General features: G+C 36.3%; 1 protein-coding gene across 2 annotated transcripts in view; it reads right to left on the reverse strand.

The window, feature by feature from the left end:
• CEP128 (centrosomal protein 128) overlaps positions 1 to 12034 on the reverse strand; it is a 460860-nt gene that overhangs the window by 302479 nt on the left and 146347 nt on the right. For both annotated transcript variants that reach the window (XM_030931469.1, XM_030931470.1), the window contains one exon: positions 5392 to 5742. In XM_030931469.1, coding sequence (XP_030787329.1) covers positions 5392 to 5742 — 351 coding nt within the window. The remainder of the gene's footprint in view (positions 1 to 5391; positions 5743 to 12034) is intronic.

Here is a 12034-nt window from a genome sequence, read left to right on the forward strand (position 1 = left end):
TACCATTCAGGACATAGGCATGGGCAAGGACTTCATGTCTAAAACCAAAAGCAACGGCAGCAAAAGCCAAAATTGACAAATGGGATCTCATTAAACTAAAGAGCTTCTGTACAGCAAAAGAAACTACCATCAGAGTGAACAGGCAACCTACAGAATGGGAGAAAATTTTTGCAATCTACTCATCTGACAAAGGGCTAATATCCAGAATCTACAAAGAACTCAAACAAATTTACAAGAAAAAAAATAAACAACCCCATCAAAAAGTGGGCAAAGGATATGAACAGACATTTCTCAAAAGAAGACATTCATACAGCCAACAGACACATGAAAAAGTGCTCATCATCACTGGCCATCAGAGAGATGCAAACCAAAACCACAATGAGATACCATCTCACACCAGTTAGAATGGCAATCATTAAAAAGTCAGGAAACAACAGGTGTTGGAGAGGATGTGGAGAAACAGGAACACTTTTACACTGTTGGTGGGATTGTAAACTAGTTCAACCATTATGGAAAACAGTATGGCAATTCCTCAAGGATCTGGAACTAGATGTACCATATGACCCAGCCATCCCACTACTGGGTATATACCCAAAGGATTATAAATCATGCTGCTATAAAGACACGTGCACACGTATGTTTATTGCAGCACTATTCACAATAGCAAAGACTTGGAATCAACCCAAATGTCCATCTGTGACAGACTGGATTAAGAAAATGTGGCACATATACACCATGGAATATTATGCAGCCATAAAAAAGGATGAGTTTGCATCCTTTGTAGGGACATGGATGCAGCTGGAAACCATCATTCTTAGCAAACTATCACAAGAACAGAAAACCAAACACCGCATGTTCTCACTCATAGGTGGGAACTGAACAATGAGATCACTTGGACTCAGGAAGGGGAACATCACACATTGGGGCCTATCATGGGGAGGGGGGAGGGGGAAGGGATTGCATTGGGAGTTATACCTGATATAAATGACGAATTGATGGGTGCTGACGAGTTGATGGGTGCAGCACACCAACATGGCACAAGTATACATATGTAACAAACCTGCACGTTATGCACATGTACCCTAGAACTTAAAGTATAATAAAAAATAATTTATTATACATAAAATAAAATAAAATAAAAACAAACAAACAAACAGAAACGAACAAAGCTCTGCTTTTAGACAGACCAGTTTCAACCTAAACTTGTCTTTCTCTTGTAATACCTTACTGAAGGCTGAAATATGTACACAACATACTCCAACATCCTAAAGTTTTCCTACCAGTCACTTAATACTATCCTCTTATTCACAGCATCACTGCCCCTAAATATGATTTATCTTTTAAACCAGTTGCTTCCAACCACATAGCAAAGTTTACCAACTTTCCTTTTAGAACAATATGATCCTCTCTTGCCCCTTACCCTACTTCTCCTCTCAGCCAATCCTACAATTTAGGTTATTTTGCTTATAGCTCCTTATTGCTAGAACTCAAAGTTTACATAAACATGAATTTCTTCTTCTGAGGGTAAGAGAAAATCCCAATCCGAACTTGCTTAAACCGCAAGAAAATCATTCCAGGCAGAAGTGCTCCAGAGAGTATATCAAAGCTCTGGCTTCACCTCTCTGCAATTTTGTACCTAGTGATGGTCTTGCATTAATTATTGAATGGACTGGATAGGGGGAGGGAAGAGGTAATCATGAATACTATAGAAGCCAACTGCTATTTCTATAGAAGTTTTGTTGTTACTGTTTAGGAGAAGGAATGGAAAAAGTGGAAAGTCGGGTTGACTCCAGATTAGAAATCGGTAAAATGTATGAGGAAGAAGAAAGAAATTGAAGATGTGATGAGAATGACATCAAAGTAGCTTTCGATGAAGTCCAATGTGACAGGAAGAAAACTGAATCCAGAAACTGGCTAGTAAACCAGAGGAATATAGAAAGATCAAAATTGGGTATTAATAGTTAAAAAAGCTAGGTGGTAGGGAAGAGAAGAATTCTGAAAGATCAGACTGAGCTTTGGAACTGAAGACTTGAACATGGAACAATTACAGATGAAGATAAAATTTAAACACAGAAATTGGACGCTGAAGTAGAATTATTTCAGTGAAGGTCACTATAAAATAAGACGTTAGTGAATTATAAGGATACAGACTTCAGTAGGTTGAGGACTTGAACTCTGAAGTTACTAAGGATGATGGCAAGAATTACATGACGTAAAACAGGCTGATGCAAAGCCAAGCTAAAATCCTTGAGAAATGTAGTGGCATAAATGAAAAATAGCCAACAGTCAAGAGCAAAAATGGGAAAAGAATGTTCTAACCAGACAGTCCAAGCTTCCAAAGAAGGGGCAAAAGAAAAGAGTATTGAAAAAAGCCCGGAAAATAGCTGTGTGAAGCCCAAAGAATGATACTATCTAAAACCATGGCAATTATAGAAACAGAAGCCAAGTCCTCAAAGACCTGAACACAAAGTATTATATATACAGTTTGGTGGGTTTTTTTTTTTTTAATTAACTAAAAGGTAGATGAGGGGATTACTCAATGTTTTTGTTTTGTTTTGTTTTGTTTGTTTTACCTGCATGTGAGGGAAAATGCAGGCAGATGGCTGGATTATACTAATACATACTCTAGCATTTCTTGAACGGTATGTGATAGGACTGTATATGCATTCAAAAAATCATACACTCTGGCACTGATCCTTCTTACTTTCAACCATTCAAAAACTCAGATTTTACAAGATAGCATATATTACATATAACTCTTTTTTTGCCAGCAGGAGGGAAATATGCAGAAGGAATATATGGTAATTTAAGCTTCTTGAAGTCAAATACTATCAAGCAAAAAGCTCAATACATAAGTAAGCCAATTATTCTGCCAATTCAGCAGGGGGAAAAAAAAAACCCTGGAAAGTATTCCCATTATCCATATTAAAAAAGAATATGAAAAAAATTGGAAACATTCAGAAAAGCATATACTATGATCGGAGTCCAATCTTTTCTTTGTCGTTTTCAAAGCACCTGTACAAACCAATGATTTCAAACAGTACCTTAAAAGAAAAAGAGAAGCAAAAATACCACAACTTACGGCTAGATTATTTGTATCTATTAAGTTTTCGATCTCCTAATATGTGTTACCTACATATCCCTGAAGTACACCACAATTCCCTGATGTAAATATCCATTTAATTGTCTTGGAGGAAAGTATACAATTTGATCTGTCTGGGTTTTGTTTTGTTTTTTTTTCTGCAGTGATATGCGATTTGATATTACACATCATTCAGTAACGAAGTAGTTTTGTAATATGGAATCTTATAATCTTACTAAGATTCCAGAAATGTAAAAAGCAGGAAAAAAAAAAATAAATGGGAGAAGTTTTTAAGAGAAAAAAAGCCTTTTGTCATTTAGTATATTTTTTAAGTAACAAATCTTAAAGCAGAAAATAAATTATGCTAGAAAAAGAAAACTGGCGGTAGACACAGAACCATACTGCAAATATGAGGAGAGCATCATATGAGCATATAAAATGACTCAGTAAGGGTACTTATTAAGTAATTTATTCTTTAAGCCACCATATGTTATATTTGTAAATCGGTATAATTTTTATTTTAATACACCCTTCCAAAATACCTTGGAGTCAGTTTTTGAAAATAATTAGCCCTAAAAATCAAAAAGAAAGTAGCTGTATTACAAATGTGTTAAGGTGGCTTTGTGATTTTCTTAAGAATTAAATATCCCTTTGAAATAATATTCAGTAATATATTTTTTGAAAATTTTTCCAAAATTATTTGCCATGTATTTCCACATCACAGATTTACTGAGCACATTTCTTACTCTTTTTCCTTGAAAAACCATTGCTCTAACTGCAACATGCTGCATTAATTTTTAAGGCTTTTAAAGGAGAAATTACAACGCCTGCTGTGATAATTGTGTTACGACCTTAACTGTGGTAATCACTTTAAAACTGCTTCTTTGCTTATCATTAGTAATGCTAAGTGATAAAAATAATTGGAAGTATTCTGGGAAATCATTGTTAAACAATTTTTAATATTCTGAAAACTCAACCTAGAAAAGTCTCAGCACCATGGACTAGAATACTGTATGATGACATGGACCCTTCTAAATCTCTTCTAATTAAGTAAAATCTCCAGATGAGATTTTCAATCAGTCAATTCCCTCAACCACTCCTCTTGCTAGCCACCTACCTACCTTACGGTCAGGCTCACTGAGCCGGTTGCCAGATCAGGCTGACAACAGAATAATCAAGATAGAGCAATTTCCTGGGATCAGATCAGTTCAGGCACAAGTCTGAAAGCTTTAGAACTGCTTTACTTCAGGGCAACCAGCCACCCAGTATGTGTCAGATGATGGGTTAAAATGAAAAGCAATCTGCAGTGAGTGCAAAATGATCATTTCTTTCATCTTCTATATGTCCGAGAAATTCATATGTAAAAGATAAAGTATCTTTTCTATGACAGCTCATCTGAAGTAAGCATCTGTCACTCTTAAATGCTGAAAATTGATTTTATAAATATAATGCCCTACATTTTGTTTTCTTTTCAAAGAAAGTCAACTTATCCATAAATGATTATTCTTTTGGAATGTACAGAGTTCTTGACAAGTGACAAATGACAAAGCACAAATGATAAACCAAGAATAAACATGGATAAAAATCAATCACGACTTTCCTGCTTATTATCTTATAAACATCTGGGTTTAATTCAGCCCAAATATATATCAGATGAGAATCAACATAGAAGCATAAAATCCATTTAAAGTAACTGATTATACAAGAGAAAAGTTAATGTGAAATGCATACTTAGATGAGTGAAATGCGTTTTGTTGCTATCAAAAGGGCATAAAACCAAAGTCCTGAAGAGGGTTGTGATCCCATAACACTGCTCAGTCAGTGAGATCCTCAGTGTACACATTTAAGTAAGCCCATTACAGTTGCTGCCAGTAAATGGCCCTAGTAACTACTGCATTTTTTAAATGCTTCTTTCTAACCAATACCTAGTTGAAATATATAAATAAATGAGATTTTAAAATACATGCATTGGGAGGAAAGTTGTGTGAAAATAAGGAAGATTTAGTAATTTTCTTCCATTGGAATATCAGGAGATTAAAGAATAATTCAATTTAGGAAACTTACACCTACACTGGGGCAAGGGGTACATCTATTGAAGGGCCAACTCTGAAAAGCCACCTAATATTAAACTACAAAAAGGCTTAAGTAAAAAATATTTTAAAATTAACCTTTATACTTTGAAACAGCCAACCATAAGGATTCTTCTATCAAGGGCATATTGATTATATGCAAAGTGTTTTTTCAAAGGATAGATGAATGAATGGTTGGGTCACACTGAAAACCATTCCTTAGGAATGTGGCTTTTATACCTGATTATTCTTGCCTGTCAGTTCATCAACCGTTTCAGATTGTTTCTCCAATGCTCGCTCTAACTTCTTATGTTTAAGCTTCCACTGCCTAATGGATTCTTGAGCTTTCAGTTTCAGGTCTTCCCTCCTCTTCTCCGCCTCCTCTTTCAGGGCCTCTGACTGCTGGAGCTCACTGAGGTACTGCTCAGCCTGCTTGGTTGCATCCTCTGCATGGCGAGTCAGCTCTGAGATCTGAAGGTCAGCATGCTTACGTTCGGCCTCACATGTGTCAAAGTGACTCTGGATCTCCTTAAGTCGATCCAACATCTGGAGTTGCTGTTTTTCCCCATTCTCCAGTTCACGTGTTAAATTCTAGGAATAAAGCATGTGAAACATTAGGAACAAATCCATGTCAAAACTGGATGTGTAGCATATCATCAAACAAGAATCTCTAATGCTACTGAAATGGAAATCATTTGTATTAAAATTCATTAGCAATCAATTTAGAATATATGAGTCATTTTCTTTGTGTTTTATAACCACATTAGTTGGGAATAATTTTTTATATAAATATTCCCTCTTTTTTGGACTATTTTATTATCCAAAAAAGGAAAACATGGGTTTCCAATTGACTGTCACTAAAATAGAAGGCACTTTTGAAGAAAACAATGTGCATTATTTTAGTAACAACCTAGTGTTTTGTCCAACTGAAGAAATATTAATGTTTTAAAATGTGTCAGGTTATCAGAGAACTATTAGTAGCAATCATATATAGCATTTTGCTTTCTGGCAGCAAAACAAAATTATAATAAAAAAACAAAAATAAGTAACAATAAAGTGACAGAAACATCAGCATAGATAACACTACATTAGGTTCCCAATAAAGTGCTTATACATTGATTATTTCCAGATAAACCAACATAATATTATATATTGAAGCACTTATCCCAAGCTGATATGAATCACTATAGTACACATTTATAAATACATTTAATTTAACTTTATTTTGAATATTTCTCTAATCAAGAAAAAAAACCTTAAGTCTAGCTTCCCTAAAGCCAGGATGGTGATTATATATTTGGAAATTACACTAAATCATCATGATTAATACATATTTTAAGAATAAGTAAATATCTATTTTAAGTTTAAAAATGAGAAGATACTGTTTTAAGTAAGTTTATACAAATAAAATAATCATTAACATTAAGCCATTAAAGAATCATTAACATTAAGCCACTTTTGTAAAGCTTTGTAAGAAAGTGATAAATTCAGAAATAAAGCGCTTACAATGGGTCACATAAGCTGCCCCTCCTGAGCCTTACTTTCCAAATACTTAGTGGCAACCAAGGTAACATAAAAAGGTCATGTGTCCAAATAAGAATGGGTTCAAAGGGCTAGAATGAAGCTGTGAGTTGGATAAACAATAAATAACATCTCCACTGAACTAAGGCCCAGACAAATGAAACTAGAAACATTTACCAAGCTCTTTTGGCCCCAGCAGCAGAGTTTCCAGGTCCAGATTCCATGATCTATGGCTCAAATAAGGTTAAATATAATCTCCCTCATGATTAAAATCATAGTTTGACATTACGGCAAACATTTTTTTAAATGCCTCAAAAACAAACTTCATTTTCTAGGCAACAGGTTTGCATTTGTCCAGTTTGCTAAATTCAAGGCAGCCTGGAAGACACTTCATCCACCCAAATGGGAAATTGAGAACTGTATACTTGTGTGTGTAGAAAATTCTACAATAAGATCAGAAAAACCCTTGTAATTGTGGTTTACCTTTTGCTCTTATCCTAAAAGTGTTACCAATATGCTAGAGATCAACTTGATTAACAAGCAGCAATCAAGTGATTCCTCATCAAAAGAGAAATGGAACTGATTTTTCTTTTCAACAAATCCTTGGAAAGAAAGTGGCTACACTTCCTGTTCATCAGAGATATGGTTTATAGAAAATTAATAGGACACAGTCTTAACACCAGAGAAGCTAACTCTAATTAGGGAGGTATTTTTTCCAACCATTAAATTATAGTAGATAGTCCTAGGTGCTAAAACATGATGAAGAGTTACCTAAAGGCGTCTATAGTCTACAGTGTGGCTGCAGAGAGTCTCCCATAGGAGGTGATGTATAAGCTGAGATTTAAAAGAAAAGGAGCAATAATAATCAGATAACTATGACTGTGACTGAAATGCATTGAGTAGTCGAGTTATACCAAAGATTTAATGCTTTATATGAATTACCTCATTCAATCCCAACACAAATCTAAAATGAGACACTATTATCCCCATTTCAGTGAAAAGTAACCAACATTTGCTGCAGTTAATAATGTGTTCAAGATCACACACCTAATAAGTGAGGGCATAGGGATTTGGATCTGGATAGTCTGCTTCTAGAGCCCATGTTACCAACCTATTGCTAAACTTCCAGATTCTCAGATGACCCCAACTCCATGCCTCTTCAGTCACCCACTGCCATGGTTTTATCTTGGTGTTTTTATAAGAACTGCCACCTTTAAAGCAAGAAGTTCCTCACTCCACCCTCTTCCCATAATTCTTGGATTTAATTACCAATCTAATCAGCTATTTCACCCTCTTCCTTCTGTGTTATCTGTGCTTCACTGTCAAGGAGATAACCACTCCCTTGAGATTTCTTTTGCTAGCTTTAAATCCTGGCTTTCTAACCCAAATACTGTATTTTTTCACTTTAGCCAGTCTCTTGCTTACACCTAGCCTCCCTCTTTAAACTGTTCATTCACTGAACGTTACCAACAAAACCACCAACTCTAGGTGAACTTAAAAAATTCCTAATTCCTATGTCGGGTTGAGTCCTGTAAGAAACGTCACACAGGATTATCAGTTGATGTGACCACACACTGAGAGTCAACTCATTGGCACCCAGAAAGTCTTCCACATGCCTCAACCCAGCTCACGCAAGGGCCATTATTACAAAAAGTCTCATCTCTGACCCTACCATTTTTACCCTTGGTTTTGGTAGGTACTATAGTTCCTCCTTCAAAAGTAAAATTGAGGCAGGCAGTTAATGCAGGATACCCCAAGTATATCCTACTTGTATTTTAAAATTTACCAACGGTCAATTTCTTCTCTTTTCCAGCCTCCAAGGAAAGGGGATTCTTCCTTAGACAAATAGCCTATCTCTGTGATTTTCCTACTTGACTACTCCACTTTACTTCTCTCATCTCAAAAACTAACAGTAAAGATTTTTAAAAATTAAAAAAAGAAAAACACCACCAACAAAAGCACTTTTCTCAATCCTACATTATCTTCTACCCAGCACCATGTACTCATCTACCTCTTAAGCCAAGCTCCTGGAAAGAGTAGTTCATACTTGATGCCCCCACAACCTTATTTCAGTTCACTTGGTTCACTACGTCTGGTTTCCATCATACTATGAAAACAGCTCTCATCAAGATCCTCAAAGATCACCTACAGCCAAATACAAAAACTCTTTAAAAACCTTACTTTGGGAGGCCGAGGTGGGTGGATCACTTGAGCTCAGGAGTTCGAGACCAGCCTGGGCAACACAGCAAAATCCGTCTCCTACTAAAAACACAAAAATTAGCTGGGTGTGGTGGCACATACCTGTAATCCCAGCTACTCAGGAGGCTAAGACACAAGAACAGCTTGAACCCAGGAGGTGGAGCTTGCAGTGAGCTGAGCTTCTGCCACTGCACTCCAGCCAAGGCCACAGAGCAAAATTCAGTCAAAACAAAACAAAACAAACAAAAATTTCCTTCACCTAGTTTCCTTATAGCATGTGACACTGTTAATAACCCCTTGCTCATTCTAACTCTCTGCTTCCTTAACTTTCACAATACCACTTTTCACTAGCTCTCTATCTTCCTCTTCTTCTTTCATAATCTCATTTCCTAAGTCTCTTCTATCATTTAGCCTCTTAAATCTAAATAACTCTATAAAGTTCCAATATTATGAATCATCTCACCTACACAATATCCTTGGTAGATGAGTATTTAGGTAGACAGATATTAGTAGGTATTAGTGAGTCCTACACTCAGAGGCCATACTATCTCCTCATCTCCAGACTTTCAAATATCTAATGGCTTCATATCGGGGGAACCCCAGCCCCGATATTCAACGTGGGTTCTTTTCTATTTCCCTAAGTGTTGGCTGGTCTGAGAAATAAAGGGAAAGAGTACAAGAGAGAGAAATTTTAAAGCTGGGTGTCCGGAGGAGACATCACATGTTGGCAGGTCCCATGGTGCTCTCTGAGCAGTAAAACCAGCAAGTTTTTATCAGCAATTTTCAAAGGGGAGGGAGTGCACAAATAGGGTGTGGGTCACAGAGATCACATGCTTCACAAGGTAATAAAATATCACAAAGCAAATGGAGGCAGGGCGATATCACAGGACCACAGGATGGGGTGAAATTAAAATTGCTAATGAAGTTTCAGGCACGCATTGTCATTGATAACATCTTATCAGGAGACAGGGTTTGAGACCAGACAACCGGTCTGACCAAAATTTCTTAGGCAGGAATTTCCCCGTCTTAATAAGCCTGGGAGCACTATAGGGGATGGGGACTTATTTAATCCCTTCGCCTTAGTCTTCAACTGTAAAAGACAGCTGCCCCAAACGTGGCAACTTCAGAGGCCTACCCTCAGGGGCGCATTCTCTTTCTCAGGGATGTTCCTTGCTAAGAAAAAGAATTCAGCGATATTTCTCCTATTTGCTTTTGAAAGAAGAGAAATATGGCTCTGTTCCGCCCATCTCACTGGCAGTTAGAGTTTAAGGTGATCTCCCTTGTTCCCTGAACATTGCTGTTATCCTGTTCTTTTTTCAAGGTGCCCAGATTTCATATTGTTCAAGCACACATGCTCTACAAACAATCTGTGCAGTTAATGCAATCATCACAGGGTCCTGAGGCGACATACATCCTCCGCACGAAGATGACGGGATTCAGAGATTAAAGTAAAGACAGGCATAGGAAATCACAGGAGTATTGATTGGGGAAGTGATAAATGTTCATGAAATCTTCACAATTTATGTTCTTCTGCCATGGTGTCAGTGAGTCCCTCCGTTTGGGGTCCCTGACTTCCTGCAACAGCTTCATAACTTTCTACACTTAGAACTCACAGGCGTCTTAAATTTAGTAAGTCAAGAAGTAAACTTATCTGAGGACCAACTCCTAACAAAAAGGCAGTCCTTCTAAAATGGCAGGAAAGTAGCTCTCTGATGAGGGAGGATGGAAATGAGTTAAATTGTGTAATTTAATAGTGAGAAGATCTGAAAAAATCACAGTAGGAAAACAGGAAATGAACAACTGATAGATGTTTAAAAGATGACAAACAGAAATAAGGTTCTAGTTAGATAGTTTCAAATTGATAATGGGCCCAAGAGTACACCAAATTCTTTGGATTTCTCCAGCAACTCACTTGAACCCAGAAGGAAAATAAGTTCAGGGTTATTTATTCTTCTGTAATTACAGAGCAACAACAAGGAGCACAGGATTAACATATTCAAGCCCAGAGCTTATGCAGGCAAACTCTTTTGTTCTCACATTTAAATATGGCAGACTTTTATATTAACATGCTACATGCAATAATTCACTTTGAATAATATTTGAAAAGATCATGTCATTGATTGGGTATGTGAGTATAAAAGAACAGAAAACGGTATGGATCTTCTTGTAAATAAGTGTGATTTTCACTAATCAATAGGTTTGAATTTGTCCTGGATGAACACCTCTTCTAACTGCCCTGAGTCTAGAAACTATCAGTAGCTACAGCTTTGCTGTCAGCCTGCGTTATTTTTAAGGTAAAATTCATTATAGAGGTCCTTCCTATATTCTCCTAAGGATTGTATTCAGCCATTGTTTTGGCATTTCTTTAATCCATCTTCCTCAAATAATCAATCAGAAAAATCTAACTGTAATAAATATTTACCCCACATCAATCAAAGGACTGTACTACAGAACCCTCATATCAATTCCCAACACACATACACTCTCACTCACATACACATGCACATATACCTAGAGCATGTAAGTGTACAAACACATAATAAATCCATGCATAAATGTTTTCAGGATATTTATAGTAAATATTAAGGCACAAGTAGTAAATATTATCTTCCTGATGCACTACATGAAATGCTAAATGAAAAGCATTTTTCTTATTTATTCCATTATAATGATTTTCAGTTCCATTATTACTATTATATATTCCTGGAGGCATCTTCTACACTGAAGAACTTTTTATATTTAGATTGTGTGAAATTATCTCAGCCACTAAAGCAGAATGGTTAAATTTGGTATCACTTAATTAAGTCCATGTTTATTTCTCGCTATATAAGCAGTGTCAAAAAAAGGAACAACTCAAAAACAGAATTATCCATATTACCATACATTTTTGCCCATACAATGCCAAAAAGCTTATAAAAGCTCCATCTAAATCTAAAACGTTATACCATTCAATTCCCCTTCTTTTCTCTTTCTTTCTTCAAGTGGGAATAAATGTTGATGGATAGTTGTGTTGAAGGTCTCAGGTTTGCTGGTAGTTAGAAGGATTTATAGGACTCAGCATATTACAGTCATAATTATGTTAAGATTTATTAAAGAGGAGAGATACAAAGCAAAATTAGCAAAGAGAAAAAGGCACATGAAGTGAAGTCCAGGGGAAAGTAGG

This window comes from Rhinopithecus roxellana, chromosome 5 (assembly GCF_007565055.1).
Source record: "Rhinopithecus roxellana isolate Shanxi Qingling chromosome 5, ASM756505v1, whole genome shotgun sequence".
NCBI lineage: Eukaryota > Metazoa > Chordata > Mammalia > Primates > Cercopithecidae > Rhinopithecus > Rhinopithecus roxellana.